The sequence below is a fragment of the Talpa occidentalis genome, unplaced genomic scaffold (assembly GCF_014898055.3).
Source record: "Talpa occidentalis isolate TD23 unplaced genomic scaffold, MPIMG_talOcc4v2.1 talOcc4.2, whole genome shotgun sequence".
In the NCBI taxonomy this organism is placed as follows: Eukaryota; Metazoa; Chordata; class Mammalia; order Eulipotyphla; family Talpidae; genus Talpa; species Talpa occidentalis.
The window spans coordinates 75,546,335-75,572,701 of NW_023602073.1; the positions used below are offsets into that span (position 1 = coordinate 75,546,335).

At 37.2% G+C, this 26,367-nt stretch overlaps 1 protein-coding gene across 16 annotated transcripts in view; it reads right to left on the reverse strand.

The window, feature by feature from the left end:
- The window catches only part of DST (dystonin), a 415,236-nt gene that overhangs the window by 168,976 nt on the left and 219,893 nt on the right, over window positions 1-26,367 (reverse strand). For all 16 annotated transcript variants that reach the window (XM_037519891.1, XM_054698893.1, XM_037519898.1 and 13 more), the window contains one exon: window positions 13,130-13,296. In XM_037519891.1, coding sequence (XP_037375788.1) covers window positions 13,130-13,296 — 167 coding nt within the window. The remainder of the gene's footprint in view (window positions 1-13,129; window positions 13,297-26,367) is intronic.

Sequence of the window (26,367 nt, forward strand, 5' to 3'; positions counted from 1 at the left end):
AACTAAGATGTGCTGACATGAAGCTTACTAACAGTAAGCAACTGAACAGTAGCTAAAGAATTTTGCTTTGAACACAGACCCACACTTTTTTTCTTGAAAAACGTGTTTAATCATGGGCATTGTTCAGAATTACTGACATATTGAGATATTAAAAAAAAAAAAAGCCAACTTTGGGGGAAAAAAATCTTCAGCTATTTTCCATATACAAAAGGATTTTACGTGCATTAAAAACTTCATTTCACCTTATATATAAAATCTTCTTTTTATGGAACATTAATATTGTTTCAAATTCTAGAAGACATACTCCACTTTGGGTTTCTTCTTTTTATTTTCACTAATTTCTACAGACAAAGCCTGATTGTGGCTTCCAATCAGTATTCAAAATCTTTATCAAAAATCACATGGCACACGATACAGTGGCATAGTTCCTCTACAACCTAAACAAACACACACCCTTTTGAGGCTTCCAAAATTTTTTTCTCTGCTGAAAACAATTTGGGAACTAGGAACAGAGGGGAAACATACAGGGATATATAATAAAATACCAAGAAGTCAAAGTTACTGCTTTTCAGTTCCAAATTCTCCCTTCTTATGCACTCATGTGTCCTTCTTTTCAGTTTCTGGCAATGCTATCCATTGGGAGCCTTATATAACAATAACAAAGTAACAAGGACTCACATACATTGATAAGCCTATGGAACAGGCAATGCCTTGAGAGCACAGAAGGCATTCTCTCACTGAATCCTCAGCAATTCTAAGCAATGTTCTGTGTTACCATCCTGAAAACTGAAGCTCAAGGAGGTCTCACAACTTGAACATGAACACATGTGACAAGAAGCAATCAGGATTGAACCCAGATCTAGCTCAGTACAAACCCTGAGCTCTTGCAGCACTGATGCTGGCATTAAAACTGGGAACTAATTAAACAGCAACATCTGATAAAAAACTGAAAAATAAAAATAAAGGAAATACAGAAGAAATAATGTTTCTGCTACTGGGGAAAATGATATTAATCATGGTGTAATACACGTAAAGAAGCACAAGAAATTGTGTATGTGTGTGTGTACTGGTTTTCTTTGAAAAAATTAATGAATCTAAGAAATAAGATGAAGGTGCAGATTGTTACCAAAACAGTAATCAATGTATATAAAACTATGTTTCCCACACTTGGAATGGATTTAGGGCCTGAATCCAGTCTGGCAGAATGTAGAGAAAGGCCTTGTCATCTGTACTTTAACAAGATTATCTCCCTGACTCAGGTGATTTTTATCAGACAAGTTTGGGAAATAAATTATCTTAAAATCCTCGTTTCTAATAAATCTTACATTTTCTTTAGAAGTTAGTAATTTTGGAGTACTGGGAGGGAAAACCCATGATACTGTCAGATAACTGTAACAAGACAAACACAAAGCACATTCTAACACAAGCATGCCTACTGTCTTACGCCCTCAATAGGAGACAAGAGTCTTTTTAACCCTTTATCTCTTTTCCAGTATTGATTTTATAGTTTAATTTTTAAGATTTATTTATTTATGCATACAAGAGCTGGGGTGCAGGCCAGAGTTGCAGAGGAGAGCGGGGATGCAGAGGAGAGTGAGAGGATTCACCACAGACAGAGGGAGGAACAGAACAGGCAGATCTACTGAAATACACTGCTGAGGGGAGCAGCGGGATAGACAGGAGAAGTCTGCTGCGCCATGTGGGTCATCTCCCTGGATCGAAGTAGTGCTTCAGTAACTGTGGACTGATTCATAGTGCTGCGTCTTATCCCCTTGTTTAATTCAAAAGACGGGGACTCCCTGGTGGCCCAAAGGGTTAAGTCTCAGCACGATCAAGCTATTGCCAGCTACTGCAGCACCAGTTTGACTTTGGGCCAGGGAGATAACCCACATGGCCCAGAAGACCTCTCCTGTTTCACCCACTGCTCCCCTCAGCAGTGTATTTCAGTCAATTTGTCTGTTCTGCTCCCTCTGGTATCCTCTGCTCTCTGGTATCCTCTCAACCCCAGTACCTCTGGCCTAGACCCCAGTTCATGTATGCATAAATAAATAAAGTAAATCTTTAAAATAAATAAATTTAAAGGGAAAAAACACATTTAGGCCTGCTAGTTCAGCAGAAGGGAAACAGGAGAGGATATTTCATGTTGGCCTAACTTTGGAATATATTGTAAAATGGTGAAATCTGGAAAAGACAGTATTTAGTGACAGAATTTTTTTAATCAATCAAAATTTCAAATACCACTTTAACTGTGATTTGAGGTATCTGATTATATGAAAGGTCATATAACGTCTTTATCAATTAAAAAAAGAAAGTAAAAAAGTGGTTTTCAGGGACAAGGGAGGGAGGATGGGGAGTTAGTTTTTAATGAGTACTAAGTTTCAGTTTTGCAGAGTTCTAAGGATGGATGGTGGTGATGGCAGGACAACAAAGTGAATACATTTTTAATTAAATTATTTTTATTGAAGTAATGTTGGTTTACAGCACTCTATGTTTTAGAGGTATAGGTTCACACCTCTGAATGTATTTAATACCACTGATCTGTACACTTCAACATGGTTAAGATGCAAATTTTATGTTATATGCATTTAACAAATTTAAAACCAAACAATTTCTCAGAGACAATGTTTGCATATTCGAGAGAGAAAAGGCTATGTTGAAGTGGAAAGGTAAGAGAGCTGCAATTCAAGTGTCCTGTGATTTAGTCCTAACTTGCTCTCTGGTTGACTTTGAGTACACATCCTGAAGCCTAGTCTCAGTTCCCTTCTACAAGAAATAAAAATCATGAATTACTGTAAACTCATGAATTAAGAGAACACCTAGAATTAAAGTTAACCTAGGGATCATTTAGAAATAGTGGGGGGTTGGGAGTTGAAGCGAGGGCATTTGTACTGCTATTGCCATAATGTTTGAAGAAACTAACTAAATTGCCCAAGATCTCAAGAGAGGATTTACATGAAAGTACTTATAAAACTAGGTACAAAGAGCAATATATGTAGATTTTAAGAAGTATCAGGAAAGGCATAACTTGGTGTTTCATATAATAATTATAAATAATTGCCGGTCAACAAACTAGCAAGCTCATTCATTCGTTAAGTGTTGATAAGAATCTATCATGCATCTAACAGTGGGGTGCTGCTGATAATATAGGCAGTGCATATATGGAGAGCTCAGAGCTCCAAGAAACTCAGAGCTCCTACCAGAAGAAAACCTGGGAGAAGAACACTCAGCAGGAAAAAACACATATGTGCTCTGTAGATAGAGGGAGTGTGAGGAAAAAGAGACCACTGCATGGGAGCATGAGTATAAAGGGCTCTAGCCCAAGGGAAGACCACAGTGACAGAGGAGGCTGGTTGGATGGCAGGGGCCAAGATGATGTAGACTCTTGTGACCTTCTTAAAGGATTTTGAACATTTTACTAGGAACTATGGAAAACCATTAAAGAAAAAAAATGCATTAAGGAGGATTATAAGAGATTAAATGATCAGATTTGAGGTCAGAAGGAGAAGAAATTTAAAGTGGTAAAAGTATTCCCACAGAATGCAGGTAAGAGACCATGGTGACTTGCAAAAGAATTTAGCAGCATTACGGAGAGTGAATAGACCAGGAGATATTCAGGTCAAATCTGCAGAACTTAGTTTTATAACACTGTTATAGTAATTATGGTTATAGGCATGGCTAAGAGTCAACACAGAAGAAAAGAGAAAGTTGAAGTTGAATAGGCAACCTTGAAAAACTTAAACTTTTACCTGCCTTGTGAGAGACTTCACTCTGTAAAGCAAGTTGAGCTGGAATATCCCAACAAATAGCAGAAAATCCAACAGAGTACAATGCCATAAAGCAAAAGAAATAGAGTATTTCCAGAAGATAGAAAGGTAATTAGGTTCTAATACAGTAAATCCTCAGTTAACATTGTAACTAAATGACATTAAATGAAATGACACTATTTAAGAACTGCTGTACTAAAAAATGAAAAAGATGAGGTCTGAAAAATATCCACTAAATTGAGCCACACAGAGCCCACTCACTACCCTAACAGAAGAATTTGGATAACTATGGGGTCAGAAGCCAAATTAGAGTGAGGTGAGGAATAAATACAGAATGAAGAAATGACAATGGTGAGCACAGACTACTCTTCTGGAAGTCTGGCCTTGAAGGGAAGGAATGCTATAAGGCAAAGGTAGAAAAAGCATGGAGTTAAAGGAGTGGGGGGTTGTTGTTTTGACTTATTGTTTTAATTATTGATATAAAGAGGCTTCAGTATGTTTAAGATCCAATGACAAACATCTGTTGAGAGGGAAAGATGAGATGCTGAGCTAATGGTTGACAAGAGATCCAGAGCACAGGAGGAGCGGGATGGGTTTTGATAGACAGAGGATTCCTCTGTTAAACAGGAACAAATTAGTTGGGATGGATACAAATGAAGGATGTTTTGTATTAGAAAGTGGATGGAGAAATTCTCTACCTCCTGGCTTCAATTTTCTCTGAGAGCAGGAGTCAAGTTTATTAATTAACAGTGAGGGAAAGAAGGTGGTATGAGGGAGGAAAGGGGTGAATAATACAGAGAAAAGAACTGTTGCTCAGACCATGTGAGACTAGTAATCATAATGTTTAGTGAAACCACTAAATGAAGTATGACTGAAGTATGACTTTCCTGGTGTGCTTCACTGCTTAGGTACATGCGCAAAGCCGAGATCTGGGCTCACACTGAAGAAGTCAGGCTTTGCTGAGAAACTAGTCGCCACTCTGCAGATTGCAACTAACTGAAGAGAAAGTCATTGTAATTTAAAGAAAAAAAAAAAAAAACCCACTCCATTTACCTAGAGATTACTCTTAGAATAACCTCTCATTCCTGATTACAACTCACTAACTCCCACAGAGATGCACATAAGTCAATTCATAGCTCGTCAATAGATCACACAATGAGAAAATGAATTAAATATGCCTCACTCATCCTGTGACAGCAGAACAGTTACCATAACAAATTCCTGAAGATGACTAGATTAAATCATGTTCAGGCTTAGCATATTCTAACTGTTCTTATTGGTCTAAAATATCTCTCACCATCGTCCCCTCCTCTCGGAGGGGGAAAAAAAAGATCTGTAACATGGTCCTCCTTCTCCCCCAGCAAATAAATATAAAGTTGCAAGAGATCCACCCACAGTTGCATAACTGGAAGAAGACATTCCTTTATGCTCATATTTAGGAACATATTGTAGAAAGAAACAAAGACGAGAACTCCAAGGTGGCAAAGGCTATTGAAGGTAATTTTCCCTTTCATCAAAAATAGATGCCTTAGTCTATTTCAAATATTTTTCTTATGATTTTTTTTCTGAAAGAGTGATTCTCTATGAATAAGGAGGAAGCAAGAGATGAGGAACACTATAATTTATGACAAACTGTTAGTACTTCAAGACTGGAATCTAACAATCTCAGAAATTAAAAGATACCTAATGAATTAAGACTATATACAAAGAATAACCAACTTCGTAATAGACTCATAGACTTTAATATACACAGAATAGTAATTATTTTGATAAACAACTCCTTCATTATGAATATTTTAGTAAACTTATAAGAGTAAATTATAAGTAAACTTTAGTGAGTATGGGGATAAAAACTACCATTCCCCACCCCCTGAAAAAAAAGGGGAGGACAGGTCAACTTATTTTTTACTGGTAGAAATAAATTATTAAAATACTTCATCTCACAGAGTAACATAGGAATATGACCTATAAACAATTCAAAACAAAAGAAGTGTTGCAAAGGAACAGATGAAACTAGCAAGGAAAAGCAGACTGTGAGAATATGTGCCAGCTGCTCCTTCAATGTAAGAGAATCTTAATGTAAGAGGAAAGTAAAAGAAGGCTGAAGGAAATCATGATAAAGGGAGAAAATGTCAGACTTCAAAGTAAGGGGAGTCTTTAATCTAAGTCCATCTTCCCTTCAACTTTTTAAAACAAGGCCTCTTAGTGGATCAGTTGCAGTACATGAAGAGGGAGGGAGACTAACATACTTCTGAGTGTCTGGTGCTATGACAGGCACCCTCTCCCATGTCACTGTCAAGACAGCCCCCACTACTGGTAGTCTTTTCAAATGATCACATCACTGAGATCTGCCAACTTACTTGGTCACTTTTTCCACTAAACTCTTAACACATACATGTTTAGACTAACAGCCTGCACACCAAACAGAAGAAACATAATGCCTGCAATTTCAACTCTGGCACACACTTTAAAAACTAAAGAATACTAATTTTATAAACAATAAAAGAATAAATTTAGATTACTAGAATATAAGTAAGTTAAAGTAAGGAAATGTTTCTTCCTCAAAGGCAGCATGAAGGGCAAATAGTGCAGATGAGGTATATATCAGTAAACTCTTTTGGGAGACAACTGATATACACCATAAAAATTTTTAATGTAATATCCTTCTGTTAAGGGAGGTGCCATGTTCCCTGCCCCCTTACATGCAGTTTCCTTGGACTCCAGGTCCTAGGATGCTACTGGGAATGAGGGGTGAAGCTATGTAACACGGAAAGCAGGTGGGCTCTATAAAACAGGTCTCTTGCTTCCGTGGCCTGTCTTATACCCAGGGAATAGGGGAAGAAGACTTGGAGGAGAGACATGTGGGTGAGAGACATCTGGGGAGGCTGACAATGGCTGCCATTATCTTGATTTCTACTTTGATTTTGCTTCTTTTGTCCCAGACTTGCCTGGCCCCTTTCACTCCTTTCTTGTGTTTCTCCTCCACTAGGTTTTTAGCAAACATTTAGGTCTCAGCACCAGCTTGGGGTCAACAGTGTTTGACAGGGCATTTGCCCATAAAGAGATAGATAACGTGGGTAGTTTAGTGGGAAACTATTAGGAATACCCTTTCTTCTTTCTCTGTGCATACTAATTCCATTAAAGTTCTTCACAGTAAAAGTCTGCTTTGACTCTCTGAACATGGATGGCCAGATTCCTCTAGTGTGTCCAAGTTTGGAGGTCCCCGGGTACTTCTTGGGCATGCACTAACACTTTGATCCAGAAATTTCACTTCTAGAACCTTGTCCTATAGACATATTCACATATCTACTCACAAAGACAACAAGTTCAATCGTTTTAAAAAAGCAAAATGTATAATGTCTATCAATAAAATGCTATTAGGATTAAGTAAATTATGCTGTATTCATACAATAAAATACTACCCAATGACAAAAAGAATAAGGGAAATCTGTTTGTGCTAATATGGAAAGACTTCCAAAATGAGAGGAAAAAAAGAAAATGGAAGAATATACTATTATTTCATTCATGCTTTAGAAAAAACTTGTATGCATATTCAAGTTTACCTGTTTATGTAAATTATACATCAAAAAAGCTGACACTGTCCCCCAAAAAAAGCAAAAAAAAAAAAGGTATTTGTATTGCACAGAAAAATTCTGGAAGAATATGAAAGAACCTAAATAGTGGTTGCCACTGGGGAGAGGGACTGGGAATTGGAGAAAGATCACATTTCAATAAGTACACTTTTATTCTATTTGAATGTTCTATCATGTTAATGTATTACTATTTCGATTGATTGCTTTTTTTAAAAATCATGGATAAAGAAAATATTAGGCTGTAGCAAGAAAATCTTACTGTAAAAACTGCTCCAAAGTATACCAGACTTTCATATGAGGACATTCAGTTCTCTGACTCAGAAAGGAATTTGGGAGAATTTGATTTACACCTACATATCTAAAAAAATATATTTCATAAATAATGTAAAGCATAGTACTAGAGGGGATTTCTAAATAATAATATGGGCAAGAGGGTGAATAACACAGAATGACAGTAATTTAAGCAGAAACGTCCTCTAAATATTTATATACCAAATTATCTCTCCTAAACTACACGGAAAGATACACAGGTCCACTAAAAACAGTCAATGGGATGTGAACACTGATACATATCCCTCATCCAGATGCAGATGCATTACAAGCAGTGCTTATAAACTCTTCAAGGATTTTAAAATGCTATGGCTAGGAGTTCATCCATTTACTTCCTCAGAGTTCAACTGTTTTTTTCATTACTAAGATAAGGAAGCAATTTGAGTTTGCCTCACAAACTGAAAATACTTGAGACCTTTTAAACAAATCAACATACTTGGCCTGTAGCTACACAAACCAGAGCCCATCCCTGTGTGGGTGTACATATACATCATAACCTCATGGCTTTAGTTCTACAGCCTGAAGGACACCAAGGTTTGAGAGAAAAGAATCATCCAGTCAACACAAATCCAACTTCCTATGGGAACATGAACTTCAAACCCTACAGGGCCTCCTCCCTGTATTAAACCAAGCCCAATCCAGTTTGACTTATAAAGTATGACTGAGTCCAAGCATGTGGCTGAATCATGGGCCTCTAGGATATACTATTAAACAAGATGACTATAACCACTGCCTTATGTTCTAATCTTCCCTATTACAGCATCTTTAAACATTTAATATAATGAAAATGATGATCCCATTAAATTCTAATTCAGAATGCAAACAATGAACAAAATAATTGCTACCCAACTACTCACTCAGACAAGTGAAAATTCCTGGCTGCCTAATTAGAAAATATTTAAGTGGTATATTCGTGAATACATCCTATTCCAAATTTTTACTCTTAGTTGGGTAATATAATTAAAATGTGCTTATAAAAAGAATGCTAAGGGTCTTGAAAGGAGATTTAAATAAATGAATATGATAAATTAAAAATAGGAAAAATACAAGCAGAAACCAATTAATAGAAATAATCTCTCTTCAAAACCTCACATATCTCACTAGCATTTTAGAGTCTTGACATATTTCAGTGTCTTTCCACATCACCAACTTAGGTTTGCTTGGCCCTACTGCACATTTTGCTCTGTTCTTTCTTGCCTGTGGGTGCACATTCACGTTCATGCCTGCTCAGGCAAACATGCTTTCTCACTGAGCAATACTGGGCACTGCTGTTTTGGAACTTGGCCTTCATCAATGTTTTAGGTTAAACATCTGCTTGAAGAAACTGATAAATAAGAACTTTTTAAATCAAAAATTACAAAACCATGCAATTAACCAGGTATGCTTTCATAGCAGATCCAAATAAAATGCAAAATTTATGGGGAAAACTTGAGTAAAAACTACTGTTAAGACAATACTCTTTAAATGTGATTATTAGTGTCCAATATACAAAAATTTGCCTATAGTGATTTTTCAATATAACTTTGTCCTTTTTTTTTTAGTGAAAAATATGTGTAGCTCAACCCCATTCATTTAATTCTTACAAACCCTGGAAGAAAAATATTCATATGTGTTTAAAGTTTTTTTAAAAAAGGTGGGGGGGCTCTAGGACTTCAATTAAAAGTACAGTTTTACAAACACTGTTAAAAGAAACAGAAGAAGATGCAAAGAAATGGAAAGACTCATGGATTGCTCATGGATTGAAAGAATAAACATTATTAAAATGGCCATCCTACCAAAAGCAATATACAGATTCAATGCTATTCCAATAAAAATTTCAATGTCATTCTTCAAAGAAACAGAACAATTATTGATGAAATTCATATGGAATCACAAAAAACCCTGAATAGCCAAAGCTCTCCTGAAAAAAAAGAAAGGAATGGAGGCATCACATTCTCAGACTTCAAACTATGCTCCAAAACCATAATCATCAAAACTGCATGGCATTGGAACAAGAACAGACACACAGACCAATGGAATCAAATAGAAAATCCAGAAATAAACCCACAGATTTATGGTCAACTAATCTTTGACAAGGGAACAAAGAATATGCATTGGAGCAAAGAAAGTTTGTTCAATAAATGGTGCTGGGAAAACTGGGTCACTACATGCAAAAGAATGAAGCTTGGCTACTACCTAACACCATGCACAAAAACCAACTCAAAATGGATTAAAGAACTAGACATAAGACCTGAAACCATGAAATACATAGAAGGAAATACAGGCGAAACACTCATGACATGCACATCAAAGACATCTTTACAGACACATCACCCAAAGCAGTGATAGTGAAGGCAAAGATAAACAGCTGGGACTACATCAAATTAAAGAGCTTCTGCACAGCAAAAGAGACAATAACCAAAACAAAGAGAAACTCCACCAACTGGGAGAACATTTTTGCACCTAACACTAATGATAAACGACTGATCATAAAAATCTGCAAAGAGCTGATGAGACTCAACAACAACAAAGAAAATAATCCAGTTAAAAAATGGGCAAAAGAGCTAAAAAGAAACTTCTCTGAAGAGGAAATGCAAATGGCCAACAGGCATATGAAAAAATGTTCCACATCACTTGTAACCAGGGAAATGCAAATCAAAACTACAATGAGATACCATCTTACACCAGTGAGAATGGCACATATTAAAAAAATTAGCAACAACAAATGTTGACGAGGTTGTGGAGAAAAAGGAACTCTCCCGCACTGTTGGTGGGAGTGCAAACTGGTCCAACCACTATGGAGAGCTGTGTGTAGATTTCTTGACCTACTAAACATAGAGCTTCCATATGATCCAGCAATTCCACTCCTAGGTATTTACCCTAAGGACACAGAAACATCAATTCCAAAGAGCACCTGCACCCCTATGTTATGGCAGCACTGTTTACAATAGCTAAGCTTTGGAAACAACCCAAATGCCCAAAAATAGATGACCGGATAAAGAAGATGTGGTACATATACACCATGGACTATTACTCAGCATTCAAAAAAGATAAACACATGCAATTTGCAGCAACATGGATGTCGCTGGAAGGGATCATGCTCAGCGAAATAAGCCAGAAAGAAAAAGTAAAATACCGGATGTTCTCACTCATAGCCGGAATCTAGAAAACTTAAATAAGGGACCAGGAAAAAGAATAACTATAAGAAAGAAAATATCAAAATCAACAAACAACTATGTACCAGAGACACTCTATGGGGGGTGGGGGCAGGGAAAGGAGGGATGGGGTCAAAGTAAGGGAGCTGTAATTGTATGGGGAATATAAAAATAAAATTTAAAGAAAAAAAAGTACAGTTTTACAGATGAAAATACAGTATTATTTTATGAGATACAGGATAACTTTAAAAAAACTTCAGCAACAAAGAAATCACATAAGCATTTAAATCTGATATACAATAAAGAGTTCTAATAAAAGAAAATAAACCAAACTAGGAAACCATAGTTCAAAGTTAAACAACTTTCTAAAGTTCTCTCTCTGCCAAAATAATAGTTCAAAACAAATAAGATCCAAATTCTCTACAGCAATATAAGCTCTTTAATATTAAACTTCCTCAGGAATCTGTAGGATCATTGATGTATACAGAGACTTATTTAAACATACAGCATATATATCACAATTTTTAATTATAATTCTTTATAAGTATTGAAGAGAAAATGCCTGGAAACCATTGTTTTTTAAAGTCAATGCTTTTAGAAGACTAGCTAGCTTTTAAATGTTTTGCTTCTACCTGAAAATCTTCAAATAGAGCAAAGTATATCCTTAAAGATGCATTATGACATAAATCTTCTAATAAGCCAAATATTTTTATTCAAAGGCTAGGAAGACCTTATTGTTGCAGGTACAGACAGTGTCCAGCTATGCTGCCTCCTTATGGTGTCATGTTTTAAGTCACATGGGGAGTAAAGTGTGATAATCACAATGTCTGCAACCACTAAGCCCTTTTGGCACTGTTGCTACAGGAGATCTGGTGCTTTATTTTGGACAAGTGTAGGTAAGCTGATCCTAGTTTTTCTTTTTAATTCACCTCTGTTGAAATAATGCTTCTTAAAGGAAGGAGACTATTATAATGTTTGAAAGGGATTCAATATCTATAGCTTTGTAGATGTTGAGATAATTTTCAAAAAGGTGGTGGGGGAAAAGAAGGAGAGGAGGAGGAGGAGGGGGAGGGGAGGGGAGGGGAGGGGGAGGGGAGGGGAGGGGGAGGGGGAGGGGAGGGGGAGGGGGGGGAGGGGGAGGGAAGGGGAGGGGAGGGGGGAGGGGGGAGGGGGAGGGGGAGGGGGAGGGGGAGGGGGAGGGGAGGGGGAGGGGAGGGGAGGGAGGGGAGGGGGGAGGGGGAGGGGAGGAGGAGGAGAAAGGGAGAATGGAATTTTATGTCAAACATATCTAAAATAAAATCTTAACTTTGTAACTTATTAGCAGCATGACCTTGGCAAATCTCAAGTTCTTCATCTGTAAAAGTGGAATAATAATTGTTTCTGGTTTGGGGCATTGTTGGGAGATTTCAATATAACATAAGTAAAGTACTCAACAGTATGCATCACATATGGAAAACAATCAAAATATGATCTATTCTAATAATTATTATTTTTATTGTAATCATATGTTTGTGAATTTAATGAGTTTATAGCTTAGGTTTAGTCTATTTGGGAATATATTCAGTTCTCCAATATTATATAATTCTTCTAAATCTAAGAAAAATAACAGATAAAGAAATATGCCATTTTCAATAATATTGTCCAAGGATTTAGTTTCTTATAAGGCATTATGATCATGAACTCAAGAGCCACAGAGCCTCATTTGAATCCCAAATCTGGTTTGCTGATTGTGTGACCTTAAATGAGTACTTACTCTGTGTCTCAGTTTCCATCTATTTACTGGGGATAACAATATCCCCAGAGAAGCGTTATGAGAATTAGATGAGTAAATATATATAGTCTCCTTTGGACAGTGCCTGACACTTAGTAATAGCCATGTGAGTATTGATGTTGTTTAGTTTTTAATAATTCTCACAGGAAAACTGTTTACTACTCAAAAATTGGCTATTGTTAAACTCAGTTACTCAGTCGAGCAACTAGATGAGACTATGATTTGCAAACTTGTGAGTTCTAAGTGTGAACTGAAACCCTTCAGTTCTCTATATGCACCATCTTAGTCAACTACCTATAGATTCTGCATAGCAATTTACTATCTGACAAAATCCAAATACATTACTATAGTCTGCATGAGTGCACTAAAGCTTAGAGTGATGATCTCTAAGTATCATAAATGTGATGTTTTCATTTTTTACTTTTTTGCCATGCACATGTATTCCTTGCATGTAGTAAGCGGTTATTTTAAAATTTGCAAATTATATAAACACATCTCGTATTTGTCTAAAGGAAAAAGACTTCACAAATTCCATACCTGTATTTATGAATGATGGCATTAAATAGTTTTCCGTCTCTCCAGCAAGTAGTGAAATTTTCACACCGTATTCCAGCATAACCCTCTGTTGCCTGCTGTGTCCACAGTAATAATCTCTCTTTTGCAGACATATCTTCTGACTCTCCAGTAACATGGATATCAGATATCTAAATATAATAGAAAGTGTTAAACTATTAGGAAGGAAAGAAGCTAACTCATTAAGTACCTACTATGTGCCGAGCACTCTACCAGCACATATAACTCTGACTTGTAAATATTTTTCCTCATTTATATATAAATACACACACACACACACACGAAAACTGAGTTTGAAAGACAGAAACAGTATAACAGATTGAAAGATCTAATTTAACCCAAGAATCTAATTTTTTATACCAAAACTTCACAGCATTGACTATTCTGCTTTACCCTTTATAAATCTTATCTGTTAAAGCAACTTAAGCATATCTTTTTCCATGTTCAAATGGATCAAACCTACATTACCACTTGCAGAGCAGAATTTGACCCAAAGGTATTTTGCGTAAAGAACAAAGTAGGGAAATAGTATCCTCTCACATTTTATATAACAATTTGGCCTAAAGTCTCAATTTTTTCACGAGTTCTTGAACAGTTTGCTCAAAGGGAAACCTTCGTCAACTTATTTTTTTCTCTGCACTTTGTTTTAAATAAATTTCCTTGAAGTCTCTTCTAATAAATAATAATAAAACTGGTCACCAGTTCACATGATTTCCATTTTCCCATGAATCTCTTTGATAAGGATCCTACTTAATCTGCTGATAATGATATTAAGGCATAAAGTTACCAGGGGTCATACAGTAATTCCAAAGCTGAGATTAACACCATCAAACAACTGTTCCCTCAAGCAGGGCAGGGTACAAAGCCAAGAGATCAAGAAGACAGATGGCAAGTCAGGATCAGGATGAGCAAATAAGAAATTGGAAGCAAGACATGGAGAGGTACTGGGCCTTTTGTAATAGGCCGGGGCGGGGGGGGGGGGGTCAGGAATCACTGAAGTCATGAGATTAGCTTCTACTCTGAGCCACTAGTCACACAGCTTTGAATAATACATTTCACATCTGTTAGTGTTAACGTCCTTGTCTCTAAAATGAGGAGGTAAGAAGTAGAAGCAGAAAATGTTTAAGACTCTTCAATCTGAAGTCTTACTAAGAGACTATAATGTAAATGCAACACAGAGGTCAGAGGTCATAACAGAGTAAAGCAACTGAAAATAGAGAATAAAAAACCAAAACTAAAGAAAGCCTTTTACATGCAGCAATGCAAGGCTTAAATAGGAACCCTTTTATTCCTCCCAGCTGCCACAAGAATCTGAGGCATGGCCTTCCCCGGGACCTGGGTCAGAAAAGTTGCAGCAGTTAAAGCCCATGCCAGCCCTGGTACCCCCTAACAGCACCAACTGGAGACAGTGGCAGGGCCACTCCCACCCTTTCTCCAGTGTTCAGCAGGGGCACCCTTGCCCTGGGCAGCTTCACTCTCAGCCATGGTCCAACCACGTTCTATGACAAATGATGAGGATTTATAAGTAGAGCAAAATGTTTCAACTTAATCAAATTTCCTAGGATTCTGTGCTAAATCCAGAGTATGGTAAAGAACTGTGTGCATGAACACTTAATATAGTATACACAGCAAGGATTTCTCTTTTTTTTCTAAAATGGAAAAAAAGGAACAGAAAATTCACCAATATTCTTCTAACTTACAACTGACATTCTGGTAGAAAATTAAGCCGGGGTCTCCCTGGTGGTGCAAGGGGTTAAGATGCAACCTATGAAGCTAGCTGTAGCCACCACAGCATGTGTTCGATCCCCGGCCAGGGAGCTACCCACATGGTGCAGCAGACCTCTCCTGCCTCACCCACTGTTCCCCTAAGCAGTGTATTTCAGTCATCAGCCTGTTCTGTTACCCACTCTGTCTCTGGTGAATCCTCTCACCCCCTGCACCTCTGGCCTGTACCCCAGTTCTTATATGTATAAATGAATAAATCTTAAGAAAAAAGAAAAGAAAATTAAGCCAGAGAACCTTTCTGGTACATCCTCAGATTCAATATCGTCTCCACCACTGAAATGTACAACTGTACTGACTTAAGACTGTTTCCTCACTTGCTCATTCAACAGCATGAATTCAATGCCTGGCACATAGCAATTTGCATGCTCAACATATGTTAGCTATTTTATTGCTGTGGTTATTATTAATCTTTTTCACAAAGGGGGAAGCAAAACTTGGCTTTAATTTTCTCTCAATTTTCTTCCGAAAAAGAGGAATAAATAATTTGCTACCTCAATTACATCAAAATCTATGAAAACAAGAGTTCAGAGAAATTAACCTAGGAAATACTCTAAATGAGAAAGCTGAACTTCTAGGTAAAATTTCACAACAAGTTCCTCAGTCTTTACAAATTATAAAAGCAACTGCTTTGGGGAGCCTGTAATTACAATGCAGGAAAATGGCAGTATTTGTAAATATATAAAGAATGATAATGGGGTGCCGATGGGGGGAGGTATGGCTATTTTCTGCTGGGTCAAAATCATTCCACACCAATCCAGTCACAAAATTAATTAAAAAATAACAAGTTATTATATCATAACTACCAAGTACCAGTTTAAGTTTAATAGATTCAAGTACAATACAGTATTTTACCCAAGGATGGGAAAGATATTAGAGAAAAAGAAGTTGAGATGTCTGAAAATATCAACCAAGAGAAAATAATATATCTTTATTAAATAAGTTTCAACACATGAATTTCAGATTTTCGCTCACAGATAAGATTTCAGACTGTTACACGTGCATATTCTGTTCAAAAAGCTGTAATTTGAAAATCCATATCCAAATATTTTATGAACCATACTTTAACATATCAAAGGTTACAACCACATTAGTGCTTTTACCTTCTGCTATTTCAAACTAAATGAGTATTATATCCCCACATGGAAATTTTAGATATTTTAAAATATATACTGTTTATCATTAACCATTATCTATCTGAGTATATGAGACCGTTCATGATATCATGCAACCAAAACTAAAAGGAAAAAGAAACTAAATGTTAGAAATTCTTAGTCTGCAGTTGTCATTCATATGCCCTGATTTGAATTCTGTATATTCAGCAAAACAGCCTGAACCCTCCATCACTGGCAGGTTAATAGTGGTTCCACATTCAGGTTGGATTCTAGGAAGTAATCAAATCTGCTCCCTTCAAGTTCTTGGGACAACACGGTGATTATCAGAGAAAGGGTTGCAATTCAGCTGCCTGTGTTTCACAGCAAATGACCTAAAGCTATTCATATAATCTTTTGAATATACATTTTCCTCATTTTTAAAATTTAAATGATGACACAACTGCTACTCCTTGAATGGTTCTAAAGATTAGCCAGATCAAATGTATATCAAGCAATTAGCACACTGCACATTATAGAAAACTATTACTGTTAGCTAGCTGCTCCTACCACAATTTTATTAGTAATATTTGCTGCTTAAAGCCTCTCACCAACAAGCTGTCAGCTAGCATCAAAAATAAAGTTTACTGGAAGTTCCCTGGAAACTTGAAGCCCTCATGCCTCACATCCAGGTCATTGTTGGCTACCACCCAAATTCAAGTTCTTCCTGTCACTGAGCCTCTCATGCCCTTATTTCATCTCTGCTTCATCTCTCCTGACCCAGATTGCCACCATTCTCAAACTGATCAGAGACATCTATTCCATTGTAAACAATATTTCTTAAACCTTCAATACCCTGAACTACTTCTGTCATTTTACTGAACTCCAGGTCCCCCCCACTGCATTAACTCAAGTGCCAGACACCACCAGGAAAACAGGAAAGGCAGGTATATTCTAATAATTTCAATGATACAAACCTAGTATGTTTTAAGCAAAGGCCTGATTTTCTACATTGTAGGCCACTCCTTGTACCATCTTCTTGGTCTCTCCAAAACTGATCCTCACACCCCCAAAAGGTTAACCACTTGGCTGAGAGTATGCCTGTCTCCATCAAGCCTTTGTTTTCTCTCCATTTCAGCCATCCAAACACCTACTAATACACCACCACCTTCAAAGCAAGTAGTTCCCCTCAGACATTTAACTTCTGACGGCAATTTCTTGTTCTTGTAGCACTTTCTCTCCCCAACTCTATCTGCTCAATGTTGTCCCAGTCTTTGAGCCTCTTCTATCTTTACCTCCTTCCCTATATGGGCTATTCTATATGATTCTTCTTTCTACCAATACCTTCAACTTCCTTACACCCTTGCTCTTGCCCTGTAACCACCCAGGCAATCTCAATTTTGATCAAGTCAGCTATACATCTTCTCTTGCCTAAAGCTAGAAATTTCTACTAGAGAAAAATACTACCACCTTGGACAGAGCTACCACAAATTCCATGTCTTCAAATTCAGCTAGGTGCTCCAAGAAACCTAGCAATTCTTTTTGGTGTGTGTATCTGGCCAGTTTTTCTATTCCTCACAATATCCCATTCAATTCTTCACCACTTGCCTAAAACTCCCTGCTCCATCACCAATTCTTTTATGTCTGGCATTCACTTTTTCATCTTCTTTACAGAGGGAACAGCAACATGAGTAAGAAATCCCTCACTTCCCTGGCCTGTGACATATAAACGCTGCTTCCTTCTGTGCCCTAATCCTTCACCTCTTCCCTGATGGGAATCTCCCTCCTCCTCATCAGCTCCCTACTCCATTATTAAAAATGCCCATGTCTCTTCAACTACCCCCCCAAAATAATCTTCATAAACAGAATTCCCTCTTAACTTATCATTGTCTCTCTCTTTATTAAAGCAACTGAATAAAAATATTTTTTAATTATCTTTACTCCTAGAATATGCAATGGAACACAGACAGTTCATTCAATAAATGGTACTGGGAAAACTGGACTACCACAAGCAAAAAAAAAAAAAAAAAGAAAAGAAAAGAAACTAAACCACTACCTCTCACCATACACAAAAATCAACGCAAAATGAATAAAAGAACTGGACATGAGACCCAAAACCATAAAATATATAGAAGAAAATATAGGTAAAACACTACAAGACATACATTTCAGTAACATCTTTAAAGACTCATCACACAAAGCAAAGAAAATCAAGGAAAAGATAAACACCTGGCATTACATCAAACTGAAAAGCTTCTGTACAGCAAAAGAGATATTAACCAAAACAAAGAGACACCCCACTGATTGGGAAAAAATTTTTGCACTCTATACAACTGATAAGGGATACAACTGATCACAAAGATATACAAAGAACTCATATGACTCAACAAAAACAAAGTAAACAATCCAGTCAAGAAATGGGCAGAAGAACTGAAAAGACATTTCTCCCAAAGAGGAAATGCAGATGGCGAAGAGGCATATGAAAAAATGTTCAACATCCCTTATCATCGGGGAAATACAAATCAAAACCTCATTGAGATAACACCTTACACCAGTAAGAATGGCACATATCAAAAAAACTAGCAACAACAAATGTTGGCGAGGATGTGGTGAAAAATGAATTCTCCTGCATTGCTGGTGGGAGTACAAACTGGTCCAACCACTATGGAAAGCTGTCTGGAGGTTGCTCAGTCTACTGAAAATGGAGCTACTATATGACCCGGCAATTCCACTCCTAGGGATCTACCCAAAGGACAGAAAAGCATTGATCCAAAAGAACACCTGTACCCCTATGTTTATTGCAGCACTATTTACAATAGGTAAAACCTGGAAACAACACAAATGCCCCAAAATAGATGACTGGGCCAGGAAGATGTGGCATACATGCACAATGGAAGACTAGTCAGCAATCAAAAAAGATAATCTCATGCCATTCGCAGCAACGTGGATGGAAGTAGAAGGAATTATGCTCAGTGAAATAAGCCAGAAGGAAAAAGAAAAATATCAAATGGTTTCACTTATAGCAGGAATATAGGGGAACCAAATAAGACGTCAGTGTAAAAAAATAATAACAGTACAAAACACAACAAAGCAAGAACAGACAATTATAAATCAGAGACATACTGCAGGGGAGGAGGAGGGAGAGGGATCAGAGGGAGGGAGGAGCACAGGGGACTGAGGTGATGGTGCACGGGTGCATTGGGGAAGGAAATTCTATGAGGACTACACCTGAAGGTGTGGGGGAAGCAAATAGTGTTTAAAAATGAGCAATGATGTAAAAAAAAAATAAATAAATAAAACCAAAGTAGAATATTTTACCCAAAAAAGGGGGAAAAAAACTAAGCAACTTTTCTGGCTTTTTCATCATTAATTTGCTTTAAATGTTAAAATTCAGGAATTAATTTATCAGAGATTCTACTTAAATTTACTTTTACTATGATCAGGTACAATTCAATTCCCACACAAAAATGAGACTTAAATCAATTAAAACATTAACATAAAAATATCCAGTCTTTATATACTTTATCCTATATATACATATAATGAATTAGCTAAATATTTACTTCATTTGAATTATAGGAGAAATATTAATTACTCCCCATAGAATAAAACCCAGAATGTGGGGGTGTGACTATAAGGCTGCAACAAGAATGGGTAACAGAACTTTTATGACCCCTCTGATTACATGCATTCCTCCTGTTAGCAAGCCTAAATGCAAAAGAAGAAACTGCAGGATTTTTATGACAAATGCAAGTATTTTCCAAAGCCTTGAAACGGCTGGTTTTAAAAGAATAGTTCTGGGCCATAAAAATACTCAACATAAGGCATTTTCAAAAACCACCTGGTCGAGTTAAAAAGTGAATTTTCCATATGTGTATTCGAAAGTACTACTCCAATCAATAATAAAAAAAAAAATGGTCAGAAAAATCTAATTATTTGGATAGGAGGTCCTCAAATCCATGTGAATTGGAAATCTGGTTGGTGGCTAAATTCTTAGCCAAATTATTTTGAGCCCTCTAGGGCATTAAAAAAAAGAATCCAATATGTAAAGTCATTTTAACTTTTCACTCCACATAAACAAGATTAGAAACTGAAATAAGGAAAACTGAAAATTTAACTTAAAAAATAATCATTATGAACAACAAAAAACAGACTTTTTATTACATTCTTCTGTCTCTTTCACACATTATCTCTATGTTTAGAGACAACACTGACTCGTTATTATCTTTTCCCCTTTTAGTCAATATGCAGTGTTTAAAATCTTAACCACAGATTAAAGAAGGTTAGGCTGCAAGCTCTGTGGGATAAAGGAGTATGGGAGAGGGGGAATTCAAACACAAGAAATGAAGCCTGGCACCAATTCACACAGTTCTAACTGTGGCATAACCAGATATGTCTGCTCACAGTTAGTCTGAGATGAGTTATGTTTCACTGTGCAGGTCGGACCAAGTGCCTCACTGAGTAGTCTCTGAGAGTCTCTAATGTGAAGCAGACTCTCAGCAAAATGCTAAGGGACTCAATAAACACCTGAAAACAGACTGCTTTGTTTCTGCAATCCGGGAGTGAAAGAACCCAGCAGCAGAACTCTCAAAACATAAAAGGATGAGTTATTCCAACTCTTCTAAAACCTCCTCAACCTGCCAAACACTCACTCATCTGCTAGCTTCACACATCTCTAGAGAAGAGAGAGCCATCCAATAACATGGATATATTAGCTATCATGAGATTATTTTTAAGAAATAAGGGGGTTTTATAACCCCCTTTTCTCTTTTGTCACTACCAGCTATTGAGTTAGCTATTAACTTTAGTCTGGACTACAGCCCGTAGTATCCAATGTCAATACCAAAGACATTTTTAATAAACAGTCAATACTGGCCTAGGAGAATGTTGGGCTCAAGAAAGACTTCTTTAATAAAGTCTTGGTGTGCTGATTAGAAACACATTCTTAACTAGCCTTGCTGTACCAAGTCCTGCCCTACTCTCACTTCGCAGTCCAGTTTGTTCTTTAATCTGCAGCCATAGCATTCTACTTGGGTCTTGGCTAATCTCTCCAAGCTCAAGACATTCTCCTATTCTATGATTAAACCCTGCAAACTTCAAACTATATGAAGAACATGCACACTCTATCCTAGGGTCTTTTGTTCAAGCTACTTCTCCCATTGGAATATTTTTCCTAATTCAGCCCAACATGGCACAATACCAGGTGCTCAAAAACTATCTGTTGAATAAGAGGAGGAAGAAAGGAAGGGAGGGAAGGAAGAAACAGAGGAAAGAAAGGAGGAAGGCAGAGTGGGAGGGAGGGAAAATAAGTATGAAAGATCAGAAACATAATCTATGTTTTCATTTGGTATGAATGAGTTCTGTTTTGTTTTGTTTTTTAAGATTTTATCTATTTATTTATTTATACAAGCACTGGGTATAGTCAGAGCACAGGTGGGTGAGAGAATTCACCAGAGTCAGACTAGGGAGCAGAGCAGGCAGACTGATGAAGTACACTGCTGAGGGGAGCAGCGGGCAGCAGGAGAGGTCTGTGCACCATGTGGGACCCCCGCTGGGGGCCAGGGATCTAACCGGAGCTGCAGAGGCTGCGGGCAGCTTTGCAACCCAGCGCTCAACCGCTGCACCACTAGGGAGGCCCTGGTATGAATGAGTTTTAACCTGTCAGATAAACCTTGTCATTTTAGGAAAGTAAAGGTTTTCCAATACCCTCACTTTGCAATAATAAGAGAATGCTTGACTGCACACGTCTCCAGAAGTAATTACAGGCCCAGAGACAAACTCAATAAGAACCCAATGCCAATCTGTGGACCAGACCTTCATGAACTGATTTGTTTTCTAAAATAATTTCATAAATTTGACAATGTATAGCCTCTACATGTCTTTTCAATAAAAGAAAACAAGCCAACTTATCCTTCTCACAGCTCACTCTGATTTCATTTACAGATTATTACTAAATGACCCACTTACTGCTAAACGAACTGCAATAGCCTCACTGTGTTGGTCAGCAGAAGCTGTAAATGTAAAAGTCCTCTGCGCAAAGTCAATGCTACTAGACAACTGGGCGACATGAACACCCTGTTTTCACAGATGTTGTCATGGTTCTGGAATGTGCTAAGAACAGCCAACTCCAGAGTTGAGTCAGATATTCCCTAAAAGATGATTCACATTTCTATAAAGCATGCATTGCATTATTCTATACAAGTAATGCAACTTTTATTTAAAAAAGACTTTTAACATAATCATAATTTATTGAAAATATTAAATAGTTTAATCAAGTTTGCTATTTAAATAATTTATGTGTAACACCATAAAAGTCAGTATCTCTAAAGATAAGGAAACTAAGATATTTTACTTAGCGAGGGCTATAAATAAATACAGTGAAGGATTAAGGAATCAGGAGGACTCAAAATGAAGGAACAGAGTAACTTGGTTCACTCCCTCGTTTCCTGATGAATAAGCTGAGAATAAAAGAGTGAATGTGACTTGTCCAGGGTCTCACAGCATGCAAGCTGAGCAACTCGGGTATGAACCTAGGTCCCCTCAGTTCCAGTTCATAATCAACAAGAAGAGAGTAAAATTCCTCCTTCATATTCAGGAAAGAAATCTATGCTTATAACTCCCATTAACTGTTCCTCCATATCAGTAGTCACAGTGGATGACTCTTTTCACTGTACTCCCTGCTAGCAAAATGGCCACGCACAAACACAACATGCAAGGACACACACCAGTTGTCACTCAACCCCTAAGATCAAGACCCTTTTCACTGGAGCTTTGTGGCCTCTACAGAGACCAAACATGTGATGCACAGAATTTGACATACTTTCAGAGGCTACATCCCTCGATTTATCACAAGATATAAAGGTCTGGGTTCATTAAAATTTTCCTCATTAGGCCAGACACACTTCTTGCACTGACAGCCTTTCCCCCCAATGAACAGCATTTTGGCCTCTGGCATTATGTTCTCTTCCTGTCTCATATCGTGCTCCTCTTAATAATGCCTTTGAAATGTATTCATACTAAAGTGTAAAGGGCCAACATCAATGTCAAGAATTGGTTGCTCCCAGGGGCATTTCCATTCCAACAAGTTGGCAAAATTTTAAGCTAAATATGGAATTACAGAAAAGTCAGCACTCAGTAACTATTCAGTAAATATTTGCTGAAGAAACAGGAAGAGGATTCATGGAGCTGGGGATAGAAGATGGCAGCCTACTCTGCTTCTTTAGAATTCTGTATGCCCAGGAGAGAGAAAGAAGTGCTCTATTAAAATTTTGAGTACTTGTAGAGCTCTTATATTTGGTGGTTGATTACAGGATGATTCTTATTTTCTACAGAAGACAGTAATAAGGTAGAAGTTATAATGCACTTTATAATCTATTAACTCTTTTCACATCTACCTCATTTAATCTGAAAACAAAAAAACCACCCCTGCTTTACAGATGGAAAATAAGATGCAGGTTAAATTTAATCTTTTTTTTTAAGATTTTATTTATTTATTTATACAAGCACTGGATACAGTCAGAAGCGCAGGAGGGTGAGAGAATTCACCAGAGCCAGAGCGGGAGCAGAACAGGCAGACTGACGATACACTGCTGAGGGGAGCAGCGGGCGACAGGAGAGGTCTGTGCGCCCTGTGGGACCCGGCAGCCGGGAATCGAACCAACGCTGCAGAGGCTGCGGGCAGCCTCACAGCCCAGCACTCAACCACCGCACCACCAGGGAGGCCCTAAATTTAATCTTTTAATTGGAGATCTCATAAGTTCTCTTTCCTCTATTGCACCACATCTGTAATAACATTCTACAATATTCCAGAAAAAGCTTTCTCTAACAATGAGCCATCTCATTTTACAGAAGCAAAATAAGTGACTTAAGAGACTCACACAGCATATAGAAATGACTGTAGTCAAATATTCTGCCCTGCAGAACACAAAGTCTGTATTGGTTCAGAGGGTTAGATTCAAGAGCATTGTCAAAGGATATTCAAAATTCCTACATATATTTTTATTAAAAGTAAAAAATTAAGAGTTTGCTCTTCAGGGCCTCCCTGGTGGCGCAGGCGGTTGAGCGCTGCACTGTGAAGCTGTCCGCAGCCTCTTCAGCGTGGGTTCAATCCCCGCTGGCCAGCAAGAATCCCCCATGGTGCGACAGACTTCTCCTGTCTAGCCAGCTGCTCCCCTCAGCAGTGTATTTAGTCAGTCTGCCTGTTCTGTTCCCCGCACTCTCTCTCCAGTGAATCCACTCACCCTCCCACACATCTGGCCTGTACCAAAGTTCTTGTATAAATAAATAAATGTTTAAAAAAAAAGTTTGCTCTTCATTTGAGAGACTTTACATGTTAATACGAGTGAAAGGAGCAGGTAGAAAAAGCGGCTTTTAAGATTCTTCTCTTATTCTCCCAAGACTCTTAACAAGTGTTTGAAGAGCAAGAGTTTTAAATTGAGAATATGACTGGTGCAGAGCCATGGAGGGTGGTATTGAGTTCAGCTCCTGACCCCACCATTTATTAGCCTTGGAACATCTCTGAGTCTCATTTTTCTCTCATGTAAAATGTTTCCTCACAGACATCCTGAGATGACGTGTGAACAGGTTAACAGTGCCTACCACATATGGACTAGAGGAAACTATGTAGGAAGTACTACTGTTTAAACTTTTATTCACTCTACTTGACACGTAGCAAGTTTAAAAAAAAAGATTCCATACTGAATTTGTCAACACAGGCAAATGTTTCCAGCCCAAGATGTTTGTTCCAAAAACAATCTCTTCAATGATGTTTTTAACTACTTTGGCAGAAACAAATGTAATCAACACATTTTTAGTATCAGCTTCCAAGTTTCAAAAATGTGTGGCAATGCTCCACAAAATAATTTTAAGTACAAAGATGGCACAAATATTTTGAAAATTCTATCTGGTTAAAAACTGCCTCCATTGAAGAGTTAAATAGAAGATAAAAGCAAGATAAATATAACAATTTTTCTTGAATGGCAAAAGATTTTTAAACTTTTGTGTGTCTTCATTTAAGTAAAAAGATATTTGATAGATTTTATACATACATACACACACATACACACACACACACACACGCGTACACATGCTGCTAAAGACCCAAATACTATGCAACTATCTTATAACTAAATTTTCACAAAGTGATCATGAAATCCAAGTGACAACTAGACATAGGAGGAAAAAAAGTCAGTAATTGCATTTTCATTTTAAAAAAGCTTAATTGGTTCAGAAAGAAATGAGTTAATTAGTCAACTGTAAACCAAATGACCTTTGTTTTCAAGATCTGTAGAGCAAAGCTTTCATACAGGAAAACATTTACATTTTACATTAGTCCTTTAATTCAAAGTAAGCATTCTACAGTCTAAGAGTCATAGAAGATTTGGTTAAAGGAAAGTCTTAAACATTATATTTCAATGAGCTTGAATATTAAAATATTCCTCTCACATAGGAAATGGAACTAAATTTTTAAAGTTTTTATAATATAAAAGTCAGTTAATAAAAAATATTCAACTATTCATACTTCAGAGTCTGATAATGTGATTTGTACAAGAGCCACACTCCTTATTTTTCATCCTTCTCTCTTCTTAGCTTTTTTCCCTGAGATCATTGCACCATTTTTTGCAATTTACCAAAGGATGAAAAGGAATATAAAAAAAGTTCAATTTTCATTAATTAATATAGCTCTAAAACATGGGGGGATTTAAATTATTCACAATCATCACCCCCAAAACCAAACTTTCAAGTGAGCAGGTTTACAGCCATCATCCACATCATTTGTTATGAACAAATACTGGACTATAATAGATGCAGAAAAGGATCATATTCTACTCATCTCAGGGTACCTAAATTTTGGTTCAATGTACAGCAGATACATAATAAGTGGCTGGCAAGGGAATAAGGAAAGGGAGGGCCAGAAGAAGGGTGAACATATTAAACAAACAAAAAAGACAGTTATGTACATGGATTCACAGAAATTTAAAGTCGAAGAGGCATATGTGGGAAAAGGTAGGTAACTTATATCAGTTAAGTCTGATAAATAATTATGAATCAAATCCAAGTTCTTTCACTTACTAGGTGAATGGCTTGAGGAATTTATTTAACATTTTTGCACCTCTGTTTGCTCTTCCGTAAAGTGGAACTAACGATGGATCCATTTAATAGATTTACACTGAAGTTTATAGTGGATTGTCTGACATATAGTGGGACTCAACAAATATCATTACTGCTAACAGTATCAAAATGTAGTCTAACATCACCCACTTTGTAGAAAAATGAAAGTGAAACCCAAAGAAATGAAGAAGGCTGTCCAAGTCACAGGCAACCTGACAG